The 14314-nt window shown below is 49.6% G+C and overlaps 2 protein-coding genes and 1 non-coding gene across 19 annotated transcripts in view; all 3 read right to left on the reverse strand.

Moving 5' to 3' along the window:
- Nucleotides 1-1424: 1424 nt before the first annotated feature.
- On the reverse strand, nucleotides 1425-3389 carry C1H12orf57 (chromosome 1 C12orf57 homolog). Of its 3 annotated transcripts, none has more exons than XM_024112507.3 (3): nucleotides 3148-3389; nucleotides 2095-2271; nucleotides 1425-1792 (listed from the first exon to the last, which is right to left on the reverse strand). In XM_024112507.3, the coding sequence occupies exons 1-3, from the start codon at nucleotides 3170-3172 to the stop codon at nucleotides 1644-1646; spliced, it is 351 nt and encodes a 116-aa protein (XP_023968275.2). In that variant the 5' UTR covers nucleotides 3173-3389; the 3' UTR covers nucleotides 1425-1643. The 3 variants fall into 3 exon arrangements, with proteins under 3 accessions (XP_023968275.2, XP_023968276.1, XP_005312083.1); XM_024112508.3 differs by having other exon boundaries at nucleotides 3246-3387; XM_005312026.4 differs by lacking the exon at nucleotides 3148-3389 and adding an exon at nucleotides 2630-2914.
- Nucleotides 3155-3215, reverse strand: LOC112060731 (U7 small nuclear RNA). Its single transcript, XR_002889945.1, has one exon. It is a non-coding gene; the product is annotated as a U7 small nuclear RNA (small nuclear RNA).
- A 5607-nt stretch (nucleotides 3390-8996) lies between the features above and the next one.
- Nucleotides 8997-14314, reverse strand: part of ATN1 (atrophin 1) — a 76618-nt gene continuing 71300 nt past the window's right edge. For 9 of the 15 annotated variants that reach the window (XM_005312012.5, XM_008176002.4, XM_005312014.5 and 6 more), the window contains 4 exons: nucleotides 13526-14243; nucleotides 11323-11499; nucleotides 10791-10971; nucleotides 8997-10117 (listed from right to left, as the gene is read on the reverse strand). In XM_005312012.5, coding sequence (XP_005312069.1) covers nucleotides 10084-10117; nucleotides 10791-10971; nucleotides 11323-11499; nucleotides 13526-14243 — 1110 coding nt within the window. In that variant the 3' untranslated portion in view covers nucleotides 8997-10083. Of the gene's footprint in view, nucleotides 10118-10790; nucleotides 10972-11322; nucleotides 11500-12540; nucleotides 12951-13525; nucleotides 14244-14314 lie in introns of those variants that run through there. The other 6 variants (XM_065585337.1, XM_065585333.1, XM_042855053.2 and 3 more) reach the window with 3 other exon arrangements.

Consider the following 14314-nt stretch of genomic DNA (forward strand, 5'->3'; position numbering starts at 1 on the left):
TGCTATTCCAGTGCTGGGCTCCCCACATAGCTCTGCCAATGCCCCTCAGTCCCGCCCTGCAGCCCCCTGCTATTCCAGTGCTAGGCTCTCCACACAGCCCTGCCAATGCCTCTCAGTCCTGCCCTGCAGCCCCCCCTGCACACAGTTCCCACATAGCTCCGCCATTGGACTTCATTCCTGCCCTGAAGTCACATCAGTCAAATGCCCCTCATTCAAATCCCAGAGTACCTACATTCCCCACAAATGTGGTGTCCCCTCACTTTTATTGTTGAAAATTAATATCAGAAATGCAGATCATGAGGCTGAGGCTATGTCTACACTTTAAATGCTACAGGTCTATCTATTTCTCCCACCACAGGTCCCTTTTATCAGGCTCTAAAGCCAAGAATGCACCTGGAGGTCTACACTTAAAATACCATTGTGCTGCTTCAATGTAGACCTTTACTACAGCAATGGGAGGGTTCTCCCATCACTGCAGTAAATCCACCTCCCCGAGAGGTGGTACCTAGAGTAACGGAAGAATTCTTCCATCAATCTAGTGTTGCCTACACAGGGACTTGGGTTAGCTTAACTACATCAGTCAGGGGTGTCACATCCCTGAGCGACATATCTGGGTCAATCTAATTTTCTACTATAGACCCACCCTGAGTTATAGAGGCCTTTACTTTCAAGAATTGTGCAGCTTCTTAAATTTCATGCATCAATAATGTATTGTGCCCCTCATTTTGGGTCTTTGTCACACATTGCCCTGTCTAGACTAGGAAAATAAATTGTGTTTAAGAATACTTTAGCCAACATCTTTTAACTTACACATTGTTAAACACTATCTTTTAAGAAGACACAGTTTAACACCATTAGAAACACGTTACCTTGTGGTGATCAACCCTAGGATCCCGCTAAAAGTGTTAAACACACCTAAACTAGTATAAACAGGTTATTAAGTAGTCTCTGCTACCACATTTTTAAACACAACCTATTTTCCAAAACTAGACGGAGCCATTGCATCCGATGCTTGGGTCTTGGCAGGTTGAGAGATATACATGCAGCCCCACACCTACATGCCTGCTGTTCCAATTCTGAACCCCCTTCACTCTGCTGCCTCTCAGTGCTGGCCTACAGCACTCCCTGCTGGGCCTACAAGGTTGGATGTTTAGAAAATGTTAACTGGTTTCAAGCCTTTTACTTCCAGGCTAAGATGTGTGGTATGGGGGGGGGGGTGGTGTTATGATTTCTATTTCCTCTAATTTATCTCACGCAACGTGCTGTCTCCTCAAGGCAGAGCCACAAGGATTACAGGGTTACCATTAGGGGAGGAGATAACCAGAACTCTCTTCTGCCTTAAATTCAGTGAGGAGTGCCCTTTTCCCCAGGAAGCAGCAGCAGGATCCAGACTGGACACAGACTCACTCAGAAACACACAGGGGGACATTTTCAAAGCAGCTTTTATTCACAAGCACAAAAATCAAAGATGCACAAAGAAGCCAGTTGCTCCAGAGCTTCCAGGAAGTAGGTGGCTCTTCTGACCAATTGCAGCACACTGATGATAATGGTGGAGAGCAGTCCTGGAATATAACTAGCCAAAAATTCTCACACACTGAATGTCATGTGACCTTGCCCAGGAAGGCCAGCAGAGGGTCCCAATTTCAGGAGGCAGCCACACCCCCTGTCCCAGCCCCGTGTGGGGGCAGTGTCATTGGAGGCAGGAACATGGCTTTTAGCTTCCCGGACATGTTTGCAATCTCTGGGTCCTGGGACTCATAAGATTTTATCAGTCTGGCAAATTTCAGAACCCCTAAGAGAGAGAAGGAGAAGAGAGAAAAACAGCTCAGAACAAGTCTAACTGTTGACACAAGATTCCCCAAATGGTAGGTTTACCAAGGATACCATCCTGTGGCCAGACAAAGGAGCTGCAGCCACAGGTGGAGAATCCTGCATATGGAACCAACGGCTAAACTGAAATTTTGCTTGCATTGCCCATTCCCCTAGACCCACGAGGCTGTATGCTCCCTGCTCCAGGAGGGACCCTCAAACACAAAGGGAGGAAAGGGAAACTGCCGCAGCCCAGCTCTGTCTTCCCAACCAAGGCGAACCTACCCTCTCCATCATTACTGAAGCCATAGGCTTTGATCACATCCTGCTGGATCTGGGTGGCCACGGGCAGCAGGAACTGCAGCATCTTGCCCATGTCATTGCAGGCGTTATCCCGGGCCTCCTCCATGCGCTGGGCATTCTCCGGGGAGCCGAAGGCCTTGATGACCTCGGCCAGAACCACTAGGGACAGACAGGCACAGCAGTGAGAGCCCGACGCGGCGCCCAAGCCCCCCTCCCCAGCGGCGCTGGAGCACTCTCTGCCAGGGGAGCCGAGGAGTCAGGCCCGCTCCTGGCCCTGGGAAGGGAGCAGGGGCAAGTGGGCTAGGGATGGGGCGGTGCTCCCGCTCCGCCGGCTAGGGAGGTCACTTCCCATCTCCGCAATGAGCGAGATGCTGGGTATCGCGCAGCGCGCGGGCAGCGCTGCTGCCGCATTTTGCTGGCAGGCCGAGACAAGTTTCGGGGGGGGGGGGGGCAGGGGGACTCCTGGGAGGCTCCTATCCGCCAGCCCGCCAGCCCGCCCCCACGCCCTCACCCTCACCTTTGGCCTGCTCGGCGCTCAGCGAGCCCGGCGGGGCCTGGGCCGGAGCAGCCATGGGGCGCTGCAGGCTGGACATGGGGCGGGGACGCTCATGTCACCGCGCCCTGGCGGCGCAGCAGGCCCCGGCCAGGACCATGGGCTCGGGCGGGCGGGGGAAGCTGCTTCGGCAGGAGAGCGAGCCTGCGCCGCTGCCGCCGGCCCGCGTCCTGACGTCTAGAGGCTGGGAGGAATCACGGCTTGGGGGGAGAGACCGTGAGGAGATGCCGCCAAAGATGGGGGGAGGGGAATCAGTCCCTGCTGCACCTCTCCTACGATGCCCACACCCCCAGTAGGCCACTATTGGCTATGCACGGCGCCACACCTGACCGCGCGCACCGCGGCTGGCTCCCGCCCTCCGTCCCCGCCTGGTGAGTGCTTTATTACCCGGGCTGCTTATTCAGAGCACAGAAGACCCTATAATACCCCCACACTAAGTGCCCTGAGAGCATAACACGGCTCATTACGAGTCTAATATTCACCGTCCTCAGAGGCTTCCCGGCACATCAGGAAGCCTGCTAGACAAATACTAAAAGAGCTGAAATCACTAAGAAATTCTGCCACGAGCGCGGGTCCCCACCCTGGCTGTAGAGCTCTCCCGCTGAGGGTGACTTGCAGGCCAGGCAAGCAGCCCTCTTGGCGGCTTTGCACCGCCTCTACAAAGGTGCCGGGGCCCCCAGTGCCACGCGGTTCGTATTTTGAGCCCCGCAAAAGAAGGCTTTTTTGAACAAATAAGCTATATGTAGATGACGTGGTTTCCTATTGGTGTAAACGAATATAAGCCACGCCCCCGGTAGCAATAGCGTGCGGAGAAGGGGAAGAAAGGCAGAAAGGTGGAGGAAAGGGGAGGGAGGAAGTAGTTGTTTGGCGCAGCCGCAGTCCCCAATGCTGGTTTTCAGACTAGAGGGGAGATAGAGCCCCGGTTTGTGCACAGCAGTGCGCTGCCTTTAGCGAATTTATCTCTGCACCAGTAGTGCAAGTACGGTGGTACTCTCCAGTACGCTGTACAGGCAAGAGATTTTTAGGGGGTACAGGGTACCTGAAAGACTTGGGGCTACCCCCCCCCCACCCCAGCTGCGCTCTGCTCCTTAAAGGGGAACAGGGCTGGGGGGGGGGGCATTCATTCTTTATATGGCTTTAACAGCACAATGCATATGCTAACGAACTTAAACAAAGGCGTTGTTTAAGTTTATTAGCAAATGTATTGTGCTGTTAAATTGGTCAAGAGGAGGGGGGGACGGAAGGTGTTTAAACAGTGTTTTTGATTCTGTTTCTCCCCATTGGTCTGAATTATCTATGACATTCATACTGCATCACATCAAGTCCAAATCATTAGAGGAATGCCTGTGCTTGCACTGACCAGAGGATGTTTGGATTCTGATTTCAGACCAGTTCTGCAGCCTGACACGAATCAGGTGTTGTCCCCAGTGTACATAGAACTCTTTGCAGACAGACTACTCTAACATGCATTTTACTAAATGGAACTGGGGCAGCAAAACAAAGAAAACAAATGCCTACTTTTCCAGCTTTGTGGGTGAGAGAACTATAAGTGAAGATTATAATACCGGACACTGATGACCTTAAACCAGCTACCTCAGGAATCTGCCAAAATCTTTGCTGAAAATATGTCCCTCATTTTAGCAACAGAGCTAAGATTTATCACACATCTGCCCACCTTTATTCCAATGATGCCCCTTCTAATCTGACAGTTTAGACATTGTCAGTTTCATCTAGAACAATTTACAAACTTGGAACCTAATCCTGTAAACCCTTAATCATTTGATCAATCCTACTGAAGACAATGGGACTATTTCCATGTCTGTGGACCACTTTTGTGGTAAGAGTTTCAGGAGTCTGTTCTGTTCCTATAAAGGAAGTTGTACCCAAACATTGCATTTCAATGGGAGATTCAATATCATAATGCAGTTTAGGATACAGTTCTACTTAAAAATTGTCTTTTAATAAGTCATACATATGCTGAAATGGCTCCTCATCCAACTCCCATATTCCATATAAACAGACTGAAATACTACACATTTTGGGGAAAAGTGAGTATTAACACCCATTTCATCACTGTACTGGAAAATATAGCTGAACTAAATTTTCTATGGAATTTGAAGAAAGTTTAACAGCCCCAATTGTTTTCTGTGTTAATCAGTGTGAACCTGAAAAAATTACATGCTTTCTTGAGAGAAAAGACTCAGTCCACACTTATGGGGGGGAAAAAATCCTTCCAACTGGTGTTCAGAAGAATGTTACAAGACAAATACATAACCTCATGAGCAGAGGGTGGAGAGGATACCCTCCCACATTATGACCAGCAAAAAATAAAATAAAATAAAATAAAATCTCAAAGAGGCAGAGGTTCACAGATTTGCAAACCTACAAACCTGTGTTATGCTTTAAACCACCTCAGCACATACCAGGTTTATGAACATTAAAAAGGTAACTGCAAAGGCACACTGAAGCCCATTAACCTGAATGTGTGCCAGCCAGTATGTCCTCACTGATAAAAGGTGCGGTCACACCTGAACAGCTAAAAATTAACCTTGCCCTTTTAAGCTAAACGGAGTCATGTCACTGGCTTCATCTCTGTAGTTACATAACAGATAACAAAACTCCAGTGGGGCATGGTGCTGGCACATAGGGTCTCAGGTACATGGTGTGATTTTTCAGAATCTCTTTTGGGAGTAGTCATGTAGGTGAAATAGCTGGTACTTATGATTATGCTATTTCTATACAGGTATATTCATCTTGGTATCTGAAATTATGAATATTAGCTACATTTACTGTGTTTGCTCCTGTGGTAATGCCCACAAGGTATTTAACCAGCACATGAAGGGACAAGTCAAATTGAATGGCCCATGAAGGAACACTTAGCTCACAATGAACCCTGGAAAACACTTGTCTACACTTAATGGACTTTTTGTGAATGTTCTAACTCAAGGGTAGGCAATCTATGGCATGTGTACCAAAGGCGGCATGCCAGCTGATTTTCAGTGGCACTCACACTGCCCGTGTCCTGGCCACTGGTCCGGGGGACTCTGCATTTTAATTTAATTTTAAATGAAGCTTCTTAAACATTTTAAAAACCTTATTTACTTTACATACAACAATAGTTTAGTTATATATTATAGACTTATAGAAAGAGACATTCTAAAAACGTTATAATGTATTACTGGCACGCAAAACCTTAAATTAGAGTGAATAAATGAAGACTTGGGACACCATTTCTGAAAGGTTGCTGACCCCTGTTCTAACTAGAATATGGGTGGGGGTGATGGACATGTAACTTGCCCATGTGATTCCAAACACCATCTTTCACAGTAAGAACAGATTTCCCTTTACTTGGCACTTGGCAGAAGCTAAAAGGCCCTGGCTTGGAAACATATCCATTTTGCCTCTTTCCTGCTCCAGCCTCTGGACTATGAACATATACTAATGGGAGCATTCTAACCAAGGGACTGAGGACTTGAAGGTAATCTGGAGCCTTCATATTTCCTTGATCCTTTGCAGATGGACTTATGAGTTGGATATGGTACAGAGACTGTTCTAGCCTCATTGATTGCTGATTTCTCCCTTGCAATGGACAAAAATCAGATGTCTGCTGACTTTCTCACATGAGTCAGCAGCCTTTGATACATGTGGTATAAGCAACATAGCCCTTGCTTGAGTGGTTTTGTTCTTTCCTCTCCAAATGTCAAAGCCTGTTCCCATTGAACTCAATAGCAAAACTCCTTTTGATCTCAATGGGAACAGGATTTGGCCCCAAGAGATCAGAGAATGTGATTTTGATCAATTGCTTATCTGTCCAAAGAGAGTTTGCATGCATGTTCTGCCAGCAGGGCCGTCCTTACCCATACACACAGTATGCAGCTGCGTAGGGTACCAGGAAATTTGGGGCACCAAATTGCGCCAAATTTCCTGGTGCCCTAGGCAGCTGTGTGCTGCTCCAGTGGCCAGCCTGATCCCCCAGCCGGCTGAGCTGCCCAGGAAAGCTGTACCTGGCCCTGCTCCGCCTCTTCCCCATGGCCCACACTCCTGCGCCGCCCCAGCCCTGTCCCCACTCCACCCCTTCCCCAAAGCCCCTGCTCTTGCTCTGCCCCCACTCCACCCCCTTTCTCTGAGGACTGCAGCAGGGGTCAGGCCTGCCCTGCACTCACCGGGTGGCGGTAAGTGGAGCGACCTGGCCCTAGCCCACTCCGCACCGCTGGCTTCCAGCCGCGCTGCCGGTGAGTGCTGGGGGGCAGTTTCCCTCTGCCCCCCAAGCCTGGGAGCCAGGGTAGCAGAGCGGAGCAGGCTGGGGCCGGGTCTCTCCACTTTCCGCCGCCCCGTGAGTGCGGGGTTGGGCCTGCCCTGCACACACGGGGCGGCAGGAAGTGGAGTGGCCTGGCCCCAACCCGCTCCCCTCTGCCAGCTCGTGCTGGGGAGCAGTTCCCCCCTTCCCCTCAAGGCTGCTCCTGAGCCCCCCCCTCCAGAGGCCTGGGGGGCTGCGTAGGGCACCAAAATGGCTAGGGACGGCCCTGTCTGCCAGGCTGATTTTGATTGCCCCTCCTGCATGTCATGCTGAGAAAAATAATAAAACAATTTGGGCTGTAGTTCTATCAAGATGTACATGGCACACACAGTTCTATGCCTCTTTTCCATCAAACCCAGATGCTTTCCTAGTGCCTGGTGGAGAGCAATACTTAGATAAAATTCTGCAAGCTGGCAGAAGCTTAGTTTGGGGGATGCTTACTTTGGACATAAGGGAGGCACGGTTAGTGTATTAATGGAAAGTGGGGTGATTGTCCTTCCTATCCTTCTTTCATTTAAGAAGTTTTAAATTTGGGGAGCTGCTGGATCCTCAATGACACCTGGAAGTACAGGTGGCACCAGGAGCCCAAAGCATCATTTTAGACAGGTAAGGGGGGTGTCAGAGGGACAGGGAGCGCATGGGAGCTCTGGGCTGGGGACGGGGAGGAGTCACATGGAGGGTCATGTGTCCTCCCTTGTGTCCCTCCCATGAGTGCAGTACTGGCAAGAAATGATTTCTATTTACACCACTGCTCTGCAGACTCACAGCAATGAGGTGTGGAGGTGATGCCCCTCAGCTCCTGGACATGCTCATCTCCCCCATAACACAGGTTGGCATTAGGGGGTACTGGGCTGCAGGAAGTACAGTAGAACCTCAGAATTACAAACTGACTGGTCAACCACACACCTCATTTGGAATCGGAAATATGCAATCACGCAGCAGCAGAGTCAGCTCCCCCCACTCCCCCCCCCCAAAAAGCAAGTACAGTACTGTGTTAAAAATACACTACTAAAAATAAAGGGAAGGTTAAAAAAAAGCTTTGGGCTTGTTTCATTATATTTAGGTAGTTAAAAGCAGCATTTTTCTTCTGCATAGTAAAGTTTCAAAGCTGTAATTAGTCAATGTTCAGTTGTAAATTTTTGAAAGAACAACCTCCATTCCTGAGGTGTTCGCAAGTCTGAGGTTCTGCTGTACTGCTCATACCCCAGACACACTGCATCTGTCAGTACCCCAACCTGTTAGGCGGCACTATTCTACCCTTCATACCCTGGACATGCACTTTCTCCCCTCCCTCAACTTGGTGTTATGGGCTACTGTGCTCCAGGAGGTGCTACTCTTCATATATTGCCCCATCTCTTAGCAAGCAGATTGGCGTAAAGCAGATTGCTGTTAGGGCCAGTGTTGTTCATCATGCCCTGGCCCTGCCTCTTCTCCCCCACACTCTGTTTTGCCACTGGAGGTATTGCCCTTCATATTCTGGCTATGCCTCAGATTTCCACGGTTCTTTAATACTGGGGGTACTTGACTGATGGGGTGTTGCCCTTTGTTCCCTCGCCATCTCCATCTCCTCCACACCACAACCTGGCACTAGGTCACCTTTTTTTAATATCATGCACAGGGCCCTTATCTCAACACCCCAGCTGACAGTCATAGGTGCTGCGTTCTCAGAGAAGCTGTCCTTCATATCTTGCACGTCAAATCTTTCCATACCCGCAACTTGCCCGCGTATTGGGGGCCCTATCTCAGAGGTATCACCCTTCATGACTTGGCCACATCCCATCTCCCTACACCCCATCCTGGAGCTAGGGCCACTGTGCATCTGGGGGATCATGCTCCATTTTCACACACTGCAGTGCAGTGTGCTGTTTTTCACATCCCCTTACTCCCAGCTCCTTTGAAATGAACACAAGAAAGTCAGTTTCTGGAAGGGTTTTTTGTTTGGTTGCTTTTCTTTTTTAAGAGCTTCATATATATATTTATATATATAAATTATTAGAATGCATGTTGGGGGCTGGGAATGTGGGGGACTTTGGGTATTTTTCCATAGCTTTTTTTAATGTTTTAAGTAAATATATATATGGGGACAGATCGAGATATACAACTGTGAGATCAGACACACACACACACACGGATTGGAGAGTCACAAATTGCTACACAAAACCGCCACGTCTAATGGGATGTGCATGAGTTAAAGTACATCAACTGGAATGGGTGAAGGGAAAGGGGCAGCCACCATCTTGAAAACAGTCCCAGGATATCCTGTGTCTCTTGACCACATCAACCCTTCCAAGTGGGCTGGGAGGGAGAGGGGCAATTACTATCTCAAAAACAGTCCCATGGTGCTTTGCACCTTCTGGCAATGTCTGTTCCCTCAAGGTGGGAGAAAATACAGCCACCTTCTTGAAAACAGTCCTATGGTGCTTTGCACCTCATGGCCAGGCCCAGTCCCTCAAGAATAGTGTGGGAAAGTCACAGTGTTCATTCTGAAAAGTTCCAATGGTGCTTGCATCTCTTTGCCACATTCACTCCTGAAAGGACTTGGAGTGTGGGAAGCAGCATTGCCCATTTTTGAAAAGTCCCATGATGCCTTGCACTTCTAAGCCATATCTTACATCAAACAGGGTGGGGTGGGGCCAGTTGGAAAAGCAATTCCACCAGGGTTTGAGTGGCTGCCTCTTGGCCACATTTGCTCACTCAAAGAAGCAGAAGGGGCTGCCGCCCTATGGAGAAAAATCTCAAGATGCTGTCCACCATTTTTTTAAAAATTGAACACAATAACTTTTAAAAGAGAAGATGGAGCAGCAGCCATTTTGAATCCCCCATGATTCTTTGTACCGCCAGCTCTTTGCAACATCAACTTTGTCTCTTTCAGTGCCCCTTTCAAAGTCCAGCCAATGCTCCAATTTTTTGTTGGTGTTTTACTCCCTTCCCCTCTTCTCTCCCCTCCCGCTCTTTGCTCCCAGAGTGGCCGTCTTGTTTTCTCCACCCCTTCTTGTCTTGCACGGTGCTGAGTAGGATCGGGATATATCACTCTACAGCTTCCCCTCCCCAGGATTTGGTTGGTTGGTTGCTCCTCTGGAGAGGGAGACATGATGATGTCATTGTGAGGGTTGGGGTCCACTTAAAGGGGTTTGTCATTTTCTTTCTTCAGGTGACTAGGAGAGGCAAGGCAATAGCAGAATGAAGGGAAAAGATGGAAAGAGAAAGAGAGAAAGAGAAAGAGAGGATTTAATATTGTGAAGTGTATTTATTCATTTATTCACGTCAATTTAGTCCCTGATAAAATTGCTGCCTCAGTAACTGAATCCTTGGTAAATCCCCAGAGCAGTACAACCCATTCACTTCCAAACACACACATATTGCTCCCCTGCCAATGTGCTCTCCCTGTCCTGGAGACAGCCCTCACAGAGAAGAGGGGGAATCCAGCTCTGTGACCCTTTCAGTCCTCTAACAACAAGGAGAGCAGTTAGTAGTGGCAATTGTGCTGCCAGCTTTTGTGAAGTAGGCATTTGCCCCTCCTAAGAACAGGGCTGAAACTTCACATACTCATTTAGCATGAGGGCCATGGAACAGCCATCAGATGTGAATGACTTTCAATCGCTACCAACCTGGGGCCATAGTGGAACTGATGCATCCTAGAAGTGAAAGACTCCATATTCCAGTCCCCCCAAACCTGGGATCTGATTGGAATTGGTACCTTGCGGCAAAGGACCTCCTATCCCATTCCCTTATCCCATTAGTTCCCTCATCCTGGGGCCAGATTTGAACCAGTGCCCTACAGGCAAAAGGTTTTATATCCCGCTCCCCCGAGCAGTGGCTTCTACACACCTGTAATAATCCTCCTGTGTAGGGAGTGGCACTCCATGCAGAGGGTGATGGGCGTGAAGCCATTGCTGCTGCTCCAGAGCCAGACGCTGCAGCTCTGCTGACTGTGCATGCATGGCCTGGAGCTGATGAGCTGCGGACATGGGAGCAGAGAGAGATCCCGGCAAGTCCCTGTAGGGGGCAGCTTCAACCAAAGAAAAGCAAGAAAAAGAACACATCATGTCATCTTATCAGCCCCATCATCATCCACTCCTCCCTGACTCAATCATGCCCCACTAGTAGAGCTCCATCGATGCTGCTTAATCCAGACCTATTGCACCTCTCAGTCCAGTATTCCAACCCTGGGTTCGCCTCTCACAGCTCTGTCAGTGCTTTTCAATCCTAACCTGTCAGTACCCTGATTTTCCAGTCCCGGTGCTACAGCACCCCATAGCTATTAATGCACCTCAGTCTCTCACTGTTATCCCAGTTCTGCTTCTTCTAGCTGTGTTGATGCCCTTCAGTCCTGCCCCACAGCTCCCACCAGTGTTCTTACCGAAAAGTTGGTGGCGCAGCACCTCATTCTCATGTAGTGGGTGAGGAAGGAGTGGGTTGGGGATGGTACCAGCTGGGTATGGGATCCGAGTGAGATGCGACCCCGAGGCCAATGGGTCAATAAGGGGGTGAACAGAGGCTGAGGCTGGGGAGAGAAGATATCCATAGGTACTCTGTGCTATGGAAGTAGGGGAAGAAAGTGAGGAACAAAGGGGGAGGGAGAGAGAGACACACACAGCCAGGCTGTTCTGTACTAGGGGCAGAACCACTGCAAGGTCAGCTGATGCAGCTAATCACTTTTAGTCCCATTTGTTTCTGTATTTGTTCCTTGTATCCACACTAGCTCACGGAAAATTGTTCTGCAAGATCACACGCAATACCCTCCTCTGCAACCATCAACAGAGCTTGGCATTGGGGCACTTCCAGTTTGGGCACCCTCCAGTTCTAGGCACAGCCCTCTGGAGCATATGTGCAGCATAGGCATGAGGCCACATATTGCATGCACAACAGAAAGCCCATATGCTGCATGGGCTACATTTCAAAAGTGTCCATTCATTTTGGGTGCCTCTATTTTTGGATGCCCAACATGCAGGCACTCGAGCTTGCAAGTACTTTGTACCTCATCAGCATATTACTATTTAGTATGGTAGCTGCTTCTCCTGGATGGACATATCATTATGTGGTGTTAGATGCTGGAATGCTGGTAGGAGGTGCATCAGTAAAAGGGGAATAATGGATATTAGTTTGCTCCTGTTATCATTTTGATTGGTTCTAACTGCTTTGAATGGGGCCGTCTGTGGATCTGTGCTGGGGCACAGATCTACACAAACCATCCAGGTGCCCACGCATACAGTCACCAGGTTCCCAACAGATTGGTATGGCTGGCACTGCTACTTTTGAGTGCTCAAGGGGATACGGTGCTTCTTCTCTTTGGTACAATTATTTTCTACTATTGGGTAGCTGGGGTTTGTTTTCTTGAGTTTGTCATTGCTGAACTTCTCCTTTTCCTTGCATAATGACAGGTTTCAGAGTAGCAGCCGTGTTAGTCTGTATCCGCAAAAAGAACAGGAGTACTTGTGGCACCTTAGAGACTAACAAATTTATTAGAGCATAAGCTTTCGTGGACTACAGCCCACTTCTTCGGATGCATACAGAGTGGAATAAATATTGAGGATATATATATATATATATGTAGTCCACGAAAGCTTATGCTCTAATAAATTTGTTAGTCTCTAAGGTGCCACAAGTACTCCTGTTCCTTTTCCTTGTTTCTCTTTAGGATGCTGAGATATAAATGGCCAGGACCCAACTTTAATGGGAGGACATCCCTCCAGGTCTCTCTGTCTAGCCCAGCCATCAAACTTCCCCTATTCCGACCCCCAGCACTTCATCTCCCAACTTAGGCAGTAGGAGACATCAGGAGGTGAGCAGAGAGCTCGGATTTCTTTGGGCATAGGGGTGTGTCTGTGTCTATAGTTACTAGTGCCCCTGGTTTCACTTTTTCAGGTCAAGGAGTCTGAGAGCTGCAGCCAAGACACTGCCCACATCAGCACCCAGTAAGATAAGAGCAGCCATGTGATGCTGTGTGTGTCCACTAGCCTCTCTCTGGTGTTCTTGCATTTTCAGGAGCTGAAACACATTGGTCCAAAAGGATAAAGACTTAAAACTTAAAAAAAAAAATTGCATAGAGAGTTCTATGCTATTAAACAGCAACATTTTAAAAAATGAAATAAAACTGCATTTGGAATAGGTCTCTGTGCCTCTAATAAGATGCAGTTAGGGGGGCTGGGCTGAGCCAAGACTGCTTAGGCCTATCCTGAATGAGGTGGAGGAGCTAAGGAGAGCTGGGACTACTTGAGTACAGCTCGACATGTGTCTAGTGGATGGAGAGCTTCCCATCTGATCCCACCAATGCTCGGGGCTGTAATTGAGCTGGGCATAAGCATTGAGGGACTGCACTGAAAGGGCCAAGACAGCCCATGCAGTGGCGCTGCCTGCGCCTTCCTTCTACACTAGCACTGAACATGTGCAGGCTGAGATGATTCTAAGACTTGCTCAGAAGCTAGAACCAGAGCTGGAAGCACCTAAATTTTCTGGTGTAGACAAGAGATACAGTATGAAAATGAGCCAATGAGACAACCTACAGGGAGAAAGAGAGCATTGGAGGCTGGGGATCCCACCCTGAGCCCTCGCACTCCCCTCACCTGCATGAATGGCATCCTGTTGGTGCAGATGGAGATGGGAGTGGATGTGTGAGTGCTGGTGATGATGGGGCGTCACATTGAGCATCTGCAGTCGGGCCAGGGGGTCATTGCTCAGGGCAGCTACCCGCTCTGCATGTTGCCGCTCAGCCGCCAGTCGCTCAGCATATGACATATCGGGACGCAAGGCTGGGCCGGTGGCGAGTGCCAGCCGCTCCCGCTCCAGGTGGCCCAGCCCTGGGTGGAAGGGGAAAGCAGGGTGCAGGCCAGGGGCTGCTTGCAGAGCCAGCCCTCCATGGCGCGGGAAAGGATCCATGGCAGCAGCAGGCACAGCATGGAGCTGCTCCAACTCAGCTGGCTTGACTTCAAAACCAGGCTTGAGACGCTCCCGCAGGTCCCGGTCCCTCAGGTCTCGTTCCCGGGCCTCCCGTTCCCTCAGCTCCCGTTCCCGTGTGGCTGGATCACTGCTGTAGATGGCTGGCACATTATAGCCCAGCAGACCGGGGTCAACAGCACCCAGCGGCACATAGAAGGGGTGATTGCGGTTGCTGGGGGACATGACATGGGGCCGGGCATACTCGCTGAGCGTGCGCAAAGCTGGAGTGTCGGGGCCCAGGTACGGCGGGACGGTAGCCACGGCACTGCCTTGCTCAAAGGATGGACGGTGAGCGACAGGGCCGAGAGATGAACACTCCACTGGCCGGCCCTCCTGAGCCATTTTCTGCAAGAGAGCAAAGAAGCTTTTAAATGTCAGAGGCTAACGAGAGCCTATCCCAGCAGGGGGCACTGTGA

Source organism: Chrysemys picta, chromosome 1 (assembly GCF_011386835.1).
Source record: "Chrysemys picta bellii isolate R12L10 chromosome 1, ASM1138683v2, whole genome shotgun sequence".
Lineage (NCBI taxonomy): Eukaryota > Metazoa > Chordata > Testudines > Emydidae > Chrysemys > Chrysemys picta.

What these genes read in the sequence shown, in the direction of transcription:
- C1H12orf57 (XM_005312026.4), bottom strand. Translation starts at nt 2,705, where the DNA reads ATGTCCAGCCTGCAGCGCCCCATGGCTGCTCCGGCCCAGGCCCCGCCG. An exon ending in GAGCGCCGAGCAGGCCAAAG is followed by an intron (nt 2,272 to 2,629) that starts GTGAGGGTGAGG and finishes GTCTGTCCCTAG; the next exon opens with TGGTTCTGGCCGAGGTCATC. An exon ending in CTTCAGTAATGATGGAGAGG is followed by an intron (nt 1,793 to 2,094) that starts GTAGGTTCGCCT and finishes TCTCTCTCTTAG; the next exon opens with GGGTTCTGAAATTTGCCAGA.